The 18491-nt window shown below is 42.2% G+C and overlaps 2 protein-coding genes across 8 annotated transcripts in view; one reads left to right on the top strand and one right to left on the bottom strand.

Annotated features, from left to right (window-relative positions):
- Positions 1-718: 718 nt before the first annotated feature.
- On the top strand, positions 719-6212 carry LOC131251907 (glucan endo-1,3-beta-glucosidase, acidic-like). The gene is made up of 2 exons (XM_058252903.1): positions 719-845; positions 5114-6212. The coding sequence occupies exons 1-2, from the start codon at positions 737-739 to the stop codon at positions 6064-6066; spliced, it is 1062 nt and encodes a 353-aa protein (XP_058108886.1). The 5' UTR covers positions 719-736; the 3' UTR covers positions 6067-6212.
- Positions 6213-9543: 3331 nt separating this feature from the next.
- The window catches only part of LOC131250866 (formin-like protein 3), a 28525-nt gene continuing 19577 nt past the window's right edge, over positions 9544-18491 (bottom strand). For 6 of the 7 annotated variants that reach the window (XM_058251242.1, XM_058251243.1, XM_058251238.1 and 3 more), the window contains 6 exons: positions 16885-17698; positions 16149-16770; positions 14960-15162; positions 12988-13227; positions 11141-12005; positions 9544-10181 (listed from right to left, as the gene is read on the bottom strand). In XM_058251242.1, coding sequence (XP_058107225.1) covers positions 11170-12005; positions 12988-13227; positions 14960-15162; positions 16149-16770; positions 16885-17698 — 2715 coding nt within the window. In that variant the 3' untranslated portion in view covers positions 9544-10181; positions 11141-11169. The remainder of the gene's footprint in view (positions 10182-11140; positions 12006-12987; positions 13228-14959; positions 15163-16148; positions 16771-16884; positions 17699-18491) is intronic. The other variant, XM_058251240.1, reaches the window with a different exon arrangement.

Raw genomic sequence — 18491 nt, 5'->3', positions numbered from 1 at the left:
AGGAATGAGTGGTTTTGGGCAAAAACTCGGATATCCCTGTGGCACAAGGCGGCTCAAGCTGTGTAAGGCCCACCATAGTGTGTGTTTTGTCAATGGTGTCCATTCAATATCCCAGCTCATTTTAAGACTGCGGCTTCCAATTGCTACACCGTGATTGACTTGGCAGGATGAAGTTGGGTCCACGCGCTTGTTTGGGAAATGGACTGCCTCCACAACCGGATATCCCGGTAGATCAATATGGCTCCGTGGATCCCAGCGTAATATATGTGTTTTATCCATGCCGTCCGTTCATTTTACAAGCTCATTTTAGAACATGAGCTCAAAATGATGTGGATCCAAAGAACAAGTAGAGTACACCATAGAAAACAGTGAGGATTGAATGTCTACCAATGAAAACTTCATCTAGACTATAAAAGTCTTGGATTATACCATTTTTTTTTCCTTCATCCAGGTCAGTGTTACCTTATGAACAGGTTGGATGGAAAATAAAACAGCCTTAGGAAGTTTTCAACAGTGGACGTTCAATATCCATTTTTTTCTGTGATGTGGTCCACTTGAGTTTTGGATCTGCACTATTTTTGGTCTTATGCCTTAAAATGAGCTGAAAAAACGAATGGACAGTGTGGATAAAACACAAGCGACACAACGGGCCCCATGGAGCTTGGACCGCGTCATGGCACTGCAGGAATCCGCTTCCTTCCATCCATATAACTATATAAGAGGCCTTCTGTGAAGGATGAAAGCATTAGACAACAGAATGGCTACCTTCACTGAAAATGGCTACCTTTCCAAGCTTGCTACAATCCTTCTTATCGGGGCACTGATGGGGAGCTTCGAAATAACAGGTATCTCTCTCTCTCCACTTGCTCATCTCTCTGTCTCCACTATATCCATGGTAGCTGATTCAGTCAGGCTGGTCAGGCCGGTCTATGATGTCGCCGGAACCAGCTATGTAAGTGGTACCCTGGATGTGGGGCCTACCTCTCTGTCCATCTATTTTCCCAACTCATTTTATAGAACCAGTCAAAAAATGAAGCAGATACAAATTTCAGGTGGTCCACACTACAGATAACAGTAGACCGTAGTGAATAACTATTAAAAACTGTTTGTGAGCCACAAAATTTTTGTATAGAGTTATATTTGTGTTTTCCTTCATTCAGGTTTTGTCTGACCTAATCAACAGTTTCTATGCCAAATAAGAATTTGAATCATTTGCTTGTCATAAACAGTAAACTTCTATTTGTTGCAATCCGATTGGACCACATCATCTAATGTTGTATTTAATGTAGCAGCGCTGACAACGTCAGTAATGGTGTGGACCGATGGGACTTTTCTATTTGAGGCAAGTAGAGGATCCGGATTTGGCAAATAAACATTACACTGGTCTTATATAAAGTTTTCAACAGTAGAGTTCAATGACCACTAATTCATATGGTGTGGTCCACCTTTAATTTGTGCCTACTTCGTTTTAGGCCCATACCATAAAATAAGTTGACAAAATAGATTAATTGTGTATGTCAAGGTTAGCCCACGGCAAGGTATGACCCACATTCCGGTTCTGGTCCCAGCCAAGTGACATGCGGAAGGACGTGAGGTGGAGCATCTTCTTCCTCAAGGGGATAGCTGTTCTAAATCCACGAAATTTCTCTGGACTTCGGGCAGAGACTTCTCGAATCCACAAGGAAAAGAACAAGAAAAAATAAAAAAATAAATTCTATAAAATTTGAAATTGATTGATGAATCAAATAAACGAGTTTACACCCCTTTAAATAGGGATACTAAGTTATGAAAGTTTTGGAATCAAACTACAACTAAAACTCTTAGAATTTGTGACATACTAAACAGTCGTGATTTCCACTAGTGCGCAATGATTTTGGCCAAAAATAGTAAGTGTCCTATTTGGCCGAATCATGACATTCTCCTAATTATTCTAAACACTTTTCACGTTAGGTGCAACTCCTAAAGCCCAACTGATGAAGAGTTATACTCAAACTAAAACTTACTATAAATAGTAAAAATGAAAATAAAATGGGATTTTAAGTGTCAATCTGATTATATATCACAAATTCGGCTTAGTGGGTTAGGTGGCTAAAGTAGCTTACGAAATACGCACGATTTAAGGTCTGATGGTTCGAATCACTTCTGTCAATGACCTAGCCTTTTCTGATCCATCTTGCCCATGAAGCCATCCATGACCCACTCTACATCACCAAGTCAGGCCCCATACATTGAGGCAAATATGTGCATACGTTCCGAACAGTAGTGGATTACGTACTGGGTCAGTGGAGCCCACATGATGTACATGTCTTATCATGCATTCCATTCATTTTAACAGCTCATTCTAAGGGATGCGCCCAAAATTAAAACATATCCAAAGCTCAAGTGGGCCAAATCTCATGTGAAATAAACGCCCACCATTGAAATTTTCTTACAAGGAACATGAAAGTTTTGTATCAAGCTGATATTTGTGTTTTCCCTGCATTCATAACCTTATGAACAAGTTGGATGGCTAATAGACATCACTGTAAGGCCTAGGAAGGTTTTTATGGTAGATGTTATGGTGTGGTCTACTTTAGCTCTTGATGTAGAGCAAGTCATGGATAATTTCATGGCCAAGATGGACGAGAAAAGGCCCGATCGAAGACAGAGATGATCTGGACCGTCAGAACTTAAAACAGACATATCTTGCAAATCAGATCAAGTCGAATGAAAAATATATCATTTTGAGGTAGGACGAGTTACTTTAGCCACCCAACCCACTATGCTAGGTTGCACAAGTCGGATTTGTGAAATACCTTCACATCGAAGGTTGTTTCTATTTTAATTCTGTTTTTACTATTTAGTTTGATTATAACTCTTCCTCCATTAACCCTTCAGGAGTTGGGCCGAAAAGTGCTTTGAATAATAATTAGGAGAACAGCTTGGTGAAGGCAAATAGGACACTTATTATTTTGGCCGAAAACCTTGCGCACTAGTAGACATCATGAAGGTCTATAAATAGTAAGTTTACTATTTACAGTAAGTTACAAATTCTAGAAATTTTAGTAGTAGATTGATTCTAAAATTTCTTCCATTGATTAGTATCTCTATTTAACGGGTTGTGAACTCGTTCATTTCATTCATCAATCAATTTCTAATTTTATAGAATTTATTTTCTATTTTTTTGCTCCCCTCCATGTGGATTTGAGAAGTCTCTGTGAGTAGTCCAAAGAAGTTCTGTGGATTCGGAATAGTTATCCCCTTGAAGAAGACGGTGCTCAACCTCGTGACCTTCCCTGCGTGCCGATGTGCTCCAATTTGGCCTCATACCCTAAAATGAGTTGAAAATGGATGGACGGTGTGGATAAGACATACATATATGGTGTGCCTCACAGAGTTTAATCCAAAACGTATGGCCTTGAGAAGTTTTCATAGGTAATTTCCCTTATTTTGAGCTCATGCCCTAAAATGAGACGACAAAATAGATGGACTACAAACATCGATGAAACCCATATATCATAGCGGGCCGACATAGCTTTGACACCGGCTAGCTGGCTGGTGTATTTTATGGCCCTCGTCACAAATGGTTACAGTTTGCTAATGCACATGAACTGTGGGCCATGGTTCGGTGATCCAAACCGTTGATCTGACAGATACACAGCTCATGGTGGGCATCAGGTGTCTTGGAAATCACCTATACTGGGAGCTAATTGTTGCAAAAATTCCTTTTAAATACACTGAAAATATAAAAAATAGAAAAATAAATTATCCCTAGGCTGAATCACGTATAAAATATGCTGTCCTTAAAGCGTGATTCGCCCCCTTATCAACTGCTGATGGGTTACAGAGGAATTGCTCCCAGGATAAAACAAGCCTTATCTGGATCCAGCGTGCAGCAATCACGATAGATCCACTATGGAACAGTTTTAACACAATAGATTTCTTCTGGCAGACTTAGAAGATGGAGATGATAACAATATTCTAAAATGGAGCTATGGACTGTATTTGATTTAATGGGAGAGATGGTGTGTTGAAATGATGAAATCGAACTGGAATAGTCCAGTTTATATAGGCCTCAAGTTTAGATCCATTGTTGTGTGGTATTCAATAGTCTAGAACGTTTGAAAAACGTTTCTGGCTGTTGTCCATTAATCCCAGACGTTTCTTGTCATTAGATCTGTAAATCTGACCGTTGGATCATCTTGGCCCGTCCGTTTTCGGACCGTTGTGGCTTTTAAGGTAGCTATCTGTTTATGAAAACGGCTGGACGTTTCAGATTTAAGATCCGACCGTTCTCAGTCACCTATAAAACCCAGGCTTATTTCCAACTTAGATCCACACCGCCCTAAGGCTCTGACCAGACCCATCGCACCAGTTCGCGAGGGAGCGACCACTTTAGGAAGTGCAAAGTGCACCATCTAGCGCCACTACTGCCTCACTGCCCACGCCCACGCCCGTGCCCGAGCGAGCGCGCACGTGCATGCGTGCGTGCATGCGTGCCAGTGCGAACAATCCATGTTTCATCTCCACCAAAAATCTCTAAGTAAGAATACCCTTCTCAACATCTCATATAAACCACAAAACTATTCTTTGCATTTCCGACGTGGGACAAAGCACACACACCGCACTTTTTAATTCAAAAAATTAAAAAAGTACTTTGACAGGAAAATCCCAAAATTTTGAAAATTTTGAATTTTCATTTTTATTATTTTTAAAACCACTGATTTTCAACACTAATCGCTTTTGATCAGTGGCCCACACAAAGAGGAACCTACTTAGACACAATCACACGTGGTAATGTAGAACACGTGTGAGAAATCTGACCTTTCAACTGATAGGAAATAATGGTTAGATATTATGGCTCAAAAAAATCAGGTAGTTTTATCCTTCATGATACCATATCTGGACCGTTCAATTTGTAAGTCCCACCGTAAATGGGCCACAAGGTGAAAACCTCATTGATCCAAGATCTTCGTCGTCCTTAGTCTACATCTATTGTGAAAAAAGTCATCAATGGTCCACATGTATGGACAGTGAGGATCTCTGATCAGTAACTTCATCACCACATGGACCATCAACGGTCCTAATTTACCAAAAGGCATATTGAATTTGATTTCGTACTACTACAATGCAGGTGCACAATCCATTGGCATATGTTATGGACGGACGGCCACGATCGATGGTTTACCTTCCGAACCTGAAGTTGTTGAACTTTATAAATCGATCAACGTCCAACGGATGAGAATCTTCGATGCAAATCAAAACGCACTCGATGCATTCCGGGGGTCCGGCATCGAGGTCACAGTGGGTGTCACCAACGACGAACTGGAAAAGATGGCAGATCCAACGGCTGCAAACAACTGGGTCCGTGATAACATAGTAACCTACGGTTCAGATGTCAAATTCCGGTACATTTCCGTCGGTAATGAGGTGTTCCCTGATACAAAGACAGGCAGCTATGATCGTGCGGCTCAGGTGCTTCCAGCCATGCGAAACATCTACAACGCAATCCGATCGGTGGGCCTACAAGATCAGATCAAAGTGTCCACAGCCGTTTATCCAAACATCCTTGAAAATTCCTACGTCCGTCCATCGCAGGGGATCTTCAACACCACTGCGGCCCAATACATGAGGCCCATCATCAGTTTCCTAGTGGAGACGGGGGCCCCACTTCTAGCCAATGTATACCCCTACTTCACTAAGAAATTCAACGGTCAGATCGACCTTTCCTACGTTCTGTTCACATCCACAGCCGTTAATCAGGATGGGTACCAGAACCTTTTTGATGCTATGGTGGATACACTCTACTTTGCTGTAGAGAAAGCAGGTGGGCCATCTGTGAAGATCGTGATATTGGAAAGCGGCTGGCCGTCCGCTGGGGGAGAGTGGGCCACCAAGGAGAATTCTCAGACGTACAATCAAAATCTGATCCGCCACGTGGCAAAAGGTACACCGAAGAAGCCTGGGCCCATTGAGACTTATGTGTTTGCTATGTTCAACGAGAATCTAAAGGAGACTGAAGAGGAACGGAGCTTTGGGCTGTTTTACCCAAATAAAACGCCTGTGTACGCCATCAGCTTCAATTAGTGGGCTACTTGGGAGATCAGACGGTAGAGATTAGAGAGTACTATTAATCCGGACCGTCCATTTATAGAACCTACCGCAGATGGTCCGTAGTTTGAAAATGGCACTGATCAGGTAATCCTGACCGTCTAAAAAAGTAATAATCATATGTGGGTCACCTTATCATTGTAATTTTCACATGGACCATCTATGCACGGTCATGATCTGATCATGAATATTATGTATACGTGAGAAGTGTGTGCGTGTATCGCAACCGTTCTGACGTTTTATTTCCTGGGCTGGGATCCATTCTTGAATTTTCACCGTAGGATTTAATGGGCCATGGCTATGGACTCATACCATGTACCAAAAAATAAATAAAGGAATATTGAATAAAACGTGTGTTATTTGAAAAACGGTTTGTGAACTTGAATTTTTAATTTCTACAGGTACCAACACAGCTATTGTGGGGCCCACCTGATGTCTGGATGGCATCCCACCCGTCCAACAGGTGCTCACCATCATCAAGATGTTTACCTTGCTTAAAAAATCAGGAGAAGCCAAACATCAGGTGGGCCAGATCATAGAAAATAAAGTATAAGATAGATCATAGAAAATAAAGTACAGTGTTCTAAAATTCTCCAAGATCAATTGTTGGGAACCACATGTGGTATGTGTATACCATCCAATCTGTCCAACAGTGCTGACCCACTATGATGATGGTGTGGCCGCACTATAGGAAAAGGTGGGTAAGGAAATTCCTACCAATGAAACCTCCCTGGCTTGACAGTGATGTTTATATGCTATCCATACCGTTCATAATGTTCATGATGTCATTTTTACCGGGATGGACTAAGAACATAAATATTAGCCTGATTCAAAACTTCTGTCAATTCCCATTGTTTCTTCTCTTGCAGCGCACTAGATCCACTCCAATTTTGGTCTAATGAACTAAAATGTTCTCGTAAAACGGATGGATGGGATGGATTTCTTACAAACATTATGGTGGGCCTCACCTAGCATCCCAATGCAGGAACTTTTTGTGAAAGACTTCAATAGAAAACTTGCATTACAAGAGAGAGCATCTCTCCACAAGGTGCGTATGACGGAAACTCACTCTTAAACTCGCAAGTCATCTAAACCATACGCAAGATTTTACGGTTGACATCAAAGTTCGCAAATAACGTGGGAACAGTGTGCATGTGGGGGGATGGTAATGTAAGGTTGACCTCATGGGGACTTCCCATGAGTTCCAGCTGTGTGGGCCCACTATGATGTGTGTTGAACATCAACACCGTGCAATTCATGGGTCCCCTTTAGATTATGGGATATCCAAAAACCTGCCGTATACGGAACCCATGTGGGCGAGACCATCTAAAACCATATGAAGACATGCCTAAAATATATAAAAGCATTTAGTAGGCCCGCCTTAGTTTTGAATGCGGTTGAAACTTGGTCTGACCTCTCATCCAAGTGGGACACATACAATGGATGGGTTGGATTTGTGAATCACATCTAGGTGAGCCCAATAAATGATTACGAATGTTTTAATGGGAGGGTAACCCGTATCAGCTGTTGTATGTGGTCTGGCCCACCTTTGTCATGGAATGACTTGATTTTTAAGCCCAAGGCCCACCTTGGAATGGTGCATCTGACTGATGGGGTAGATGTTCAACACACATCACGGTGGGGCCCACACAGCTTGATGGGAAGTTCCCATGAGGTCGACCTAACATTACCATCTCTCTCTCTCTCTCTCTCTCTCTCTCTCTCTCTCTCTCTCTCTCTCTCGTTCGCTTTTTGGAGGGAATTCTATCGTGCGCCTGTTGAGTCATGCACCTTTGTACACGTATCATGGGCATAGAATCTGAGTGGTCCACATGATGCGGCACCGCTTGAAACTCATGGGCCCAATTTCCAACCTAATCCAAAACTCTAGTGGGCCATAGCAAAGATAAATGCAAATCAAGTGAGGAAACCGTTTAGGGCCCGTTTGACCGGGCGGATTGGAAGGGATTGGAAGTTAAATCCTGAGATTGGCCGGGCGTGCCAAACAGACTGGGCGACCTGATCCCGGGATATAGCAATCCCATGGATCTTAAGGGCGTGTTTGGACGGGGCCATCCCATGGGATTAGATTGTATTAGGGTGGATGGCAGGTCAGTGGATTGATGGGGGATTGCTATATCCAGGGAATCTACCACCGAGTATGTTTGGCCCGCTTGGCCAATCCCTTCCAATCCATCCACCCAAACATGTCCCAGGCAAAATAGATGAGATTAGGAGGGATTGGGTGGATTTCAAGGTAATGATAGTGATGTCAGTGGATTGCTGGCAATCCCATGGGATTGCTCCAATCCAGGCAGAAGTTCAACGTGCCTGTTTGGCACGCCCGGCCAATCCCGGGAGTGCTCCTTCCAATCCCTTCTAATACAATCTACTCCCATACCATCTGCCCGGCCAAACAAGCCCTAAGACAATTCACTGACAACATCATTACCTTTAAATCTCATCCAATCCACCCTAATCTGCTCAAATTTGCCTGGGACATGTTTGGTTCGAGGGATTGGAAGGGATGGGAAGGTTTAATCTCGGGATTGGCCGGGCCTGCCAAACAGACTTGATATAGCAATCCCATGGATCTTAAGACAATCCACTGACAACATCATCGTTACCTTGAAATCCATGCCATCCACCCTAATACCATTCAATCCCTTCCAATCCACCCGGCCAAACAGGCCCTTAGGGTTTAGGGTTTCAAGGGGTGCCGCGTGGGCCATTCAAATTCCGTACCATGACACATGTGCAAAGGTGTGTGTCTATATATATATAATATCGTTGATCATGGTTGAATTATCCAAGAGGTAAGATTTTTATTGATTCACATGAGGATCATCATTTCTACCACCGAAGTTCATGCCCATCCCAAATGGGCTTAACCCAAGTAGTTTTTTTTTTTTTATTTAAAAAATAAAATAAAAAATAAAAAATAAAAATAAAAATAAAAACATCTGCTGGCAAATTTGACTGTCTGGATTGTTTCTCTATTTTGGCCCACTTAAACCCATTAAATGCAAAGAAGGAGATCATCACAAAGTTGAACACGATCTCACAAACCTTTTGAAGGAATTTAATGGACCCATATTAAGCTAGTGGACCTCACAGCTATCTACCTACCCAAATTCTGCCTACAAACTTACCTTACATTTTTTTAAAGATCAAAGGCCAGGCAAACCTAATTTATTATCAGGTTGATCACCAAATCACGAAATCGATCATTCATCATCGCGTACGATCTGATGGATTTATTTTAACCACTCGCTTCAATACCCGTGTGCCCACCTAATTGGTGTGGAACAACCCAATTCTCTGTCTAGGGTACATCCAAAGTGGGCCTACGTAATGATCCATGGACTAGATCCAGTACCATAATCAGCAATCACATTTCATCAAATCTCAACACAAGCCACTTTAAAATGCCAACAATCACTCCTCTAAAACTAAATAATGTGTCAGTTTCAAATCTTTCAACAGCAACCAATCAATTGCTTTCCCTTTTTTACAGAATGTGTAAAAAAAATATATAATTACGAATAAAGGGTGTGCTTGGTTGTACCAAATATCATGAAATTTCATGATTAATCAGTCCAATTTGGTGCAGAATTTCATGATATTTTCTGAAATTTGGTGCAACCAAACACACCCAAAGAGACAAAACAACATTCACACTACCTTTTAATGCACAAGTTGGGCCTTAGAAAGGCCCCATATTCGAATCCCATGTCGAGAACTGATCCTTGTTGACTCCCCCATATCGGCCATGTAATGCAATGAGGCGGCATTGCAGGTTTCGGAATTTGGATTGCAATTTCTGGGCCTCTCTAATTTCAAAGCCATTCGTTGCAAGTGTAATCTCTTGATAAGATGTATATTCGAATTGCCTTCTCCTGCTCAACCAGGAAAAAGAATCAATTCCTTGTTTTTTTTTTTTTCATCATAATCTACAGGAGGCAATCTACAGAAGAGTGTTGAAGGGGATTCGAAAAGCTCGATGCAAGCTGCATATGCCGGGACCGGAGATCAACGAAAGAGAGCCCATGCATTTTCCCTTGCCTCTCTGCCAACGTCTTTGCAATTGTCTGAGTAAATGCCATCCGAAAAACCAACAGATGATTCAGATTTATGCATGCAAAAATTTGAAGATGGTGAACTGAGTGTATGGAAACCTTCTGAATGCACTTAGTTGCATTTGGAATCGTTGGCATGCGCATTGCCTATCTGTCAAAAATCACATCAATCTGATGGTCTAAGCATCTGCAACTAGACCTATCTTCCGAGCACAACCGTGCCCGTCCATTTTTGCATGCCACAACTTTACGGTTTTGGATATCCAATCAGTGTGATATTTTCAATGGACTGCCTAGATAAGTGATGCTGATGCCAACAAGTCCAAATGCAACTAGGTGCAAGGAAAGGTTTTGATACACTTGAGTAATGCTACTCCATTGCATATGCAGTGGCTCCGTCCCAACACACACCCTATGAGTGCAAGTGAGAGAATGCGAGATCCGGGCTGTTCCTAAGGTGGGTCTCACCATCATTGCGCCCTAGCCTAAAAATCAGGCCAGTCCACGGGCAAGGTTGGACATATCGTCCAACACCTACATACCGGTACCATCCATGAACGATACAGCTGTCCAGCCCATGCTTGCCTGAAACAGCCCAATACAGGCCATATCTGTGGTGGATGATTCAATACACAAAAACTGATTTGCAAAGCATGGCCACAGGTATGCAAAAAGAAAATGGATGGTCGAGAAAGGATAATGGTCCTCGTTCGATATACAAACGTGGCCCACTGACTTTCCGAGTGAAGGCCCATTAAATGTGGGCCCTGCCTGATGAATGGCCCTAACGTTGCACAGGTGCAGAATTGGCACGCTTGAGTTTTTGGGTTTGGTGACTGCAGATGAGTGACCACAAGTAGCATTACATCCCGCTAATCTATGCGCATCATGTAATGATATGAATTGTTCATTAGAGAAATTATTCAGCTAAAAGATATCTGTGATCTTCCAAGAAAACGAAAACCACATACCTCTGCCAGTGAAGAGAAAGCTACAGAGATCAGCTCTCATCGTCAGAACTGGAACTATCCATCCGATGGTCCCTAATCGCCGGGAAAAGCAGCTTCCGGGGATCTAGAACAGGTGGCACCGTTGGCGCTTCCTTGTTAACTGACGGTGTCTTTCTTACCTTCTTTAACGCTTCTTTCTCAACATCTTTGCATATCTTATCCACCAAGCCAAGAAAATCCCGCACTATCACAAACAGATGAAATCCTTCATCTTTCCCAGCCTGCCCATGGAAGTAATCGGTGGTGCTCTTCACCAATGACCGTATCCTCTTCTCCTCTGTAAGCAGCCAATGAACGTCAACCTCCGCTTGCTCTATAGAACCCTTAAGTGCACGAAGAAACCCATCTTCTTCCGCCGAGCTTTTCAACAGCGAGTTCAAAAAATCCTTTGTCTTCAATAGCCCATGGCCTAGGTGCTCCACCGAGTTTGTTAACGTGTCAGCATCTGTTGCTGCTGCCTTCCTGACATTCTCAAGCTCCCCGCTTAACCTTGAAACCACCTGAAGGCCAAGGGTATGGTAATGGTCTTCTGTTTCACTGGGGAGATCGTCGGAGATGTCTTCCGAGTTCATGCTTGAAACGCTCATGCTCGGCTGGGAAGTACGTGCAGCTCGCACGCCCTCAGAGCGGATTATCTCTTGGATGACAAAGTGCAAGAGCGTGGTCTTGCCATCAGTTCCTTTGACATCTGATAGCTTCATGAGTGTGTCAAGCTTGAAAGCCCGTGCACCCCCACGGTAGGTACCATCGTTCATGCGGTTTCCGGTTTTTAGGATGGCTTCTAAGAGTTTCAAGAAAAGTCTACTGCTTCTGAGTTCCTTGCAAGCTACCTGTTATGTACAAAGGCAAAGAGATGGGAATAAATGGGTAATTTTTTAGGGAATATCTGCAAAAGTAGAACGAACTTTATAGTTCAAAATATGGACCGGACAAACTTAAGCCTGGCCGGTTGAAAGTCCTAGAAATTAATCAACACACATGTACCAGTAACCAAAAACAAATACCAACAATAAAAGAAAGAAAGAAGAAGAAAAAAAAAATCTGCATAAAGTGCATCAACCAAATAAAACTCATCCACTAACACAACAACAGAACTATTTTGTGTTTGGCCATTGTTGTGAGCTTTGAATGTTTTGGGTTTTTTTTTTTTTTTTTCCTCAGTTGATAATGCTTTATTAAAGAAAAAGGCCCGGAGGCATGTTACGAAGCAAGTGATTTCAAAGGGTAACCAAACAGCGAGCAGCATCTAAACCAGGATTGATCAGGGGGAAAGGTCCAAGGCCTCCACACGAGCAGGCAAGTGATTGGTTCTGTTAACATGAATCATGAAGAGTTATAGAATTTATTTTTATTTTTTTTTTATTTTTATTATTATTGGTGGCGGGGATGCATAATGTATCAGCAATATCAGGGAACTTTATAAAGAATCCTAAAAATATCTTGCCATATTTCAAAACACTGCACGATATCGTCGATACAATGCGATATTACTGGTGATACCATGGAATTATATAATTCCCTAGTTGTTTAGTATCGGACACCTGCAATACCAATAATATCAGCCAATATTATCAATACTGAAACCAATACGAAATGACGTATAACTGTTCATGTACAACTGGTTGTAGGCTGACTATACCTAGCAACTCATTTTGACAATGATCTGCCCCTTGAAAGCATCCAATATTTTCAAGGGAAAACATGAAGGGAAAAAAAAAAATCACATGGAATGAAAAATTCGTTCATACTATTTGACCAGTAGTAGATTAGTTCTCATAAGAGATAAAAATGAGATGATATCTGGAGACTTGCCTCTAAAGTTGAAAAAGACTCCTTAATGCCTGAGGCTTCCTCTTGGAGAGAACCCAAGAAAAGCAATGCATCCATCCGTTTAAAAGCGAAAGGAATTTCCACCAATGCCTTTAGGAACCGTTCTGCAGGGCAAAGTTGGGAAAGATCACCACTATATAGCCTAAACTTCAATTCTTCTTCTGAGTTTGGTGCCATCTTCAACAGTGTCTGGAGGGATTCTGTAGAAATTTCATTTCCTGATTGGATAATGATTAACAGGAAATGGGTTGATAGTTAGATAACTGCATACAAATAATTCCTTCACAATAACGAGGACATGGCATATTTTAGAAATTGTGGCCAACACTCAGCCAGTCACGGTTCAACGTACAAATGTTTAGGTTTAATATTCATGATCATTTGACTGATTAATCATGAAATTTCATGATACTAGGTGCAACCAAAAGCAGCCTTACATAAAAATAAAAATAAAAATAGTTCATTGCAATTTTGAGCTTTGCTAAGTGCAAGCTCATGTGCAACAAAGCTCATGTACACGCCACAATGTGCCAGCATGGTACAGGTGCAAGAACCAATCCATCCATTGGGTTGGTCCAACCTTCGACATGTTTTCCCAAAAATATATCTGCTCCATTCAGCATTTGGGGCTCAATGAAACAGGTGAATAGGTTATAAAACTTCAGCAAGTTTTTCAGTGCTGTACTGTTACCGTTTTGCTAACAGTACCCCACCTGACTAGTGGATCAACCTGAATATTGGCCTAGGGCATCAATATAGTGGCACCCTTTTGATGGGTGTATTGGATCTCAGACCTGTCATGCCATGCTGGCACATGTGTGACGTGTACACGACTTTATTGCACACCCGTGGACCAAGCTCTACTGTTTTATAATTTTGGGATTTCAAATTAACATTTGCCATGTATATTAATGCCTGATATTTTAGTATATTTTTAGAGAGGCAACCCCAGTTAGTTGGGAATTGGTATAAGGCTTAGATGATAATAATGAAATTTCTATAGACAGGTCAGCAACCAGGGTTTTAGAAGTCACCATCTCTGACACTGACACAAGTTGTGCGGAAGCAACATAGATACAAATCAATTATGCAAAGGGGTATTAACCATATAATAAAAAGGAAATGGCAAATAATTAATCTTGCATAGTTGTGGTGATTAAGCAAAGTATGTTTAAATACTATCTTTGAGACTGCAAGCTGCATCATATCAATAATATCAAACATATAGAAGTGCAAGGAAATTTTTCCACCGGTGGTTGCAGCAGCAAAGCTTAGGCCATTTTTCCAATGCCTACTGCTATTTAAGCTACCCTCCAATGATACATGGCCAGATACAAGTTTAGATATTTACGAGGGCCACGCTACAGTGGTACCCATACCACGTGAGCTTATGGTGGTACCAGGCAGATATGGGGCCCACATGATATGTGTAGAACATCCAACCCACCCAGTAGATCCAAAACTCAGGGCCAAAGCAGAGGGAACAAGTTGTGAGGGAACACCCAACCTTGATTTTCATCAGAGCCCACCTAAGTTGAAAAGGTGCCAAATGAAGAATCTGAATGGCCTGGATTCCATGTAAATACATGGTGACCTCCCCTACATAAATTGAGGGTGGGTCTCCCCTCTCAACATGTTCACAGTGGTGTGGCCCACCTGATTATGGATCAGCCTGAATTTTAGGTCGTGGGAGGTAACAGTGCTGACACATGTGATGGCTGGGCTGGATATCATTCATGCATCATGTGGGCCCCACATCTTCCCAGTACCACAATAGCCTACAGTGGTACCAGTACCACTAGAGCACACTGTGCACCCCTATATACAATGATACATGACAGACATTCTGTTTTTCTTATCTACAAAACATTCACAAAATATCAGTCTTCAGCTGAAACTATCCTTTCAGAAAGGGGGGGAAAGGATTAAAAAAAAAAAAAAAAAAATCACCTTCTACAAGTGCATCGCAGACTTCTTCCAATGTGACATTCAACGCCCGTAGAAGAATTGATATATTCTGTGACTTCCTGTGATCAAGAATCTGAATGTACTGGTTAGGAGGCTCATTGGATGAATTTTCTTTTTTGCGATCATTTTTGGGTTTGTCAGCACCGGCATATCCGAAGAGAGTTTCAATCATCTCCTCGTTGAATCTGTAAATACAGAATCAATTCTTTTAGCACATCGGATAACCCTGATATTAAAATTTCCATCATCTATGCTAAAAGATAAGAATGCTGATTGCATACGAGCTACCTCGGGGTCATGTGGGAAGCATGTAGAAGATCAGGGCCACCCATCTGGCAGGCCACAACATATATGGATATGGAAAAAACATCATATTGATCAGAACATCATAACTACTTGACCAGAAAAGGATAAAAAATGTTGGTCACTTTGGGGATATTTCGATTTCGGCAAAGGCATGCCCCTGACAACTAATGACGGACAGCCGTACAAGTACATGGTTGTCAACCCCCATGTGCACCAAAACCCATGCACTTTTGGACAATTAAGTCATGGATATGTGACCGTTAGACCATGAAGGTGTTTGTGGTGAAGAAGTGGTACTTGTCAGTGAAACTATATAGTTTTAGTGTACATGAAGATTATATTTATCCATGCATGTGCATAACATCTTTCAATGTGCCACATATGCAACTGACCAAGTTCAAGCACCCCACATGTGCATACATGCCACCATCAATCTTCAAGTACTAAAAATGTGGCACACCATCAATGTGCACATGCACATGTGCAAGTGTGCCACCAACCAATCTTTTATTTCCCTCCATGTGCCACAATCTATCCAATCCTTATTCCTGGGTGTTTGACGAACAAGGGACGGAACAGCTAGTTAGCAATAGCATGTTCATGACCAGCTAGCCTTGACAGCATGCCATGGATTGCGAGTCATGGCACAACTTTGCCCAAATCTAAACAGGCCCTTCTTTTCCTCGAATCAAGTCCTCAAATCAACTTTGCCCAAATATAAACAGCTAACCTTAACAGAGATCATTAGTCCATTGGACCCACTAGATGAATGACCCAGATCTTGTACATACCAGCCTGTGTTCCCATGGGATCTTATGTGCAAAATCATATGCAAGAATCCGGATATGGAAGTGTAGAAACTTACTGGAATGAACCCGCACTAATCTCATTCCAAACCATTGAATGACCAGGGGTCGCAAGAACTTTATCCCAAAAGAATGGCTTCAGCTTAGTCTTCGGAGCTCCACCATCGCTGTCTGATCCAGGACCCTGGCCAGCAATTCCAGGACAGTTAAGCCCAGGTGGGGGAGGTCGAGTTGTTCTCGAAGCAATAGAAGGTGGTGGCGGACGAGGAGGGGCAGCACCTTTTGGTGGCGGTGGTGGGCGAGCGGCAGGTGGCCTGATACCAGCAGGTATAGGTGGTGGTGGTGGCGGTGGCCCATGGGCAGGAGGCTGGGGTGGTGGCCCAGGGGTGGGAGGTCCAGCCCTAATAGGAGGAGATATCATTCCGGGGGGAAGTGGTAATGGTGGATTAGCAATGCTAGATGCATTAGACGGTTCGGTCGAAGCTCTGATTACTCCTAAAACTGCACCTGATAATTGATTTTCAGCCATGGAGGGCTTGGCGGCATTGGATTCTATGGTAATGGTGCTAATATCAAAAGATGAAAGGTGCCCAACATGGTTTGGACTACTTCTAACAGATAAATTTTCGAACTTCTCTCCATTAATTGAATTTCCTAAATGAAAAGACTTCTGTGAAGAACCTGAAAGTTAAAATAAAAAAACAATAAAAATTAAAAATTAAAGAAAAAACTCAGAGTCGAATCCCGCATGAAAGTTTATGATAGAAGTACTAAGATCAAAGTAGTTTTCCATACCAATAGAAAAATCACTGAAGCTTAGATTGAGAAGGGGCTTATCATCCTTTCGTCCAGCTCCTGATTCATTTTTCTTATGCCGTCTGCTCAAGCAATAAAAGAGCAGCGCAGCAAAAAGAAACGTCCCAGCTGCAGTTAGAGCAATGGTGGTGGCAATGATTGTTTTGCTAGTTGCGTACTTTTGTGACGGTTGATGAGATCGAGGGCTATGCCTAACTGGAGCTTTATGTACATCTACATCAGGTGAAGTTTGTAGGCTTGGATCATCTGGATATGCAAAATCAAACATATCTGCATCCTCAACATGGGGCGGGCCACTTGGAGCTGGAGAACTGGCAGGTGGAGTAGGAGGACCGTGAGTAAGTTGTTCAACTACAGAGGCTGGGGCAGGGGCAGGGGCAGGGGCAGGGTCAGGAGCAGGACCGGGACTGGGACCAGGACCAGGGGCAGGGTCAGGGGCAGGTCCATGGGAGAAAAAGGCTGCTCCTGCATTATGAAACGATTGAGCAGCCAGCTGTCGTCTCGAAGCAGGATACCAGCCAAATAGGTATTCAAGATGCTCAATAAACCAGCTTCTAGACGTTTCTTCACCAGAAACACGGGTTAGAAGGTTTTGCTTGCTAAGACAATTGAGAAGGTCTTGCTTCATTTGGGAAGGCAGGACACTAATGAATTTCTGTAGGTTGCCTTTTGTCAAAGAACTTGCTCTCGGATTGGCCTTGATAGAGCTCTCTAGAAGGAGAATGTCTGATATTTTTACAGCTTCCTTGATCTGCATAAAATCCAGCTTGCATTTTATCCACAATTGCTCTGCCTGTGTTCATAGGATTTCATCATATATCAGTGATTTGAAATGTACACTTGATTATACAATGCGAATAACCATAGATTTGTAATACCAAATGCAACACATTTTGGCACAAACATGAATTTATCAGAGTTTGATTTGAAAATCGAGGCCAAGTTCCCTACTTCTTCAGACCGAGTAACTTCCCTGTTCAGAAGTTGGCTTATAGATGTGGAGGCCATGTCTTGTCTATCTAAACCATTGATTTGACAGCCTCATCATAGATGGATCATTCCCCCACCCAAAATCTCTCAAATTGGAAGACCCTAGACATCGAGTCCTAGGTCTTTCCTCCGCTGAATGTGGTTTTATCGTGCATTTCCTTTCAACCATGTATTTGCATGCCAACAGTGGGAAGGTTAGAGTTGACCGATTGAGAAGGTATTCTGGGAATGGTCCATCCATGATGGGAGCCATAAGATCAAAATGAATTTGATAGGCCAATCATGGGCCCCACATCTACAAATTAAGTTCCAAACAGAGAAGTTGCCCGTTCAGCATAACCAGAGAACTTGGCCTGTTGAAAATAAAGCAATATTTAACAGTTATTTTGTTGGGGAAACCTCATGATAATTTCAATTTATCATTAAAGATGAAAGAAACATGATGCCGTTGCAATATTTTACAATTTCTTCATGATCGATTTTCATTTTCTAATTTCTCTTTATATGTTTCACTTCTTCATCCATTTTCTGTTTTTCAAACTCTCTTATTCTCTCTGAGATCACATCTGAGAGAAACCCAAAATTTTAGATCTCCT

This window comes from Magnolia sinica, chromosome 7 (genome assembly GCF_029962835.1).
Source record: "Magnolia sinica isolate HGM2019 chromosome 7, MsV1, whole genome shotgun sequence".
Taxonomy (NCBI): Eukaryota; Viridiplantae; Streptophyta; class Magnoliopsida; order Magnoliales; family Magnoliaceae; genus Magnolia; species Magnolia sinica.
This window is presented reverse-complemented; position numbering and strand designations above follow the sequence as displayed.

Coding starts and splice junctions, on each gene's coding strand:
- LOC131251907 (XM_058252903.1), top strand. CDS start 737: ATGAAAGCATTAGACAACAGAATGGCTACCTTCACTGAAAATGGCTAC. Junction 846..5,113: donor GGGGAGCTTCGAAATAACAG/GTATCTCTCTCT, acceptor ACTACAATGCAG/GTGCACAATCCATTGGCATA.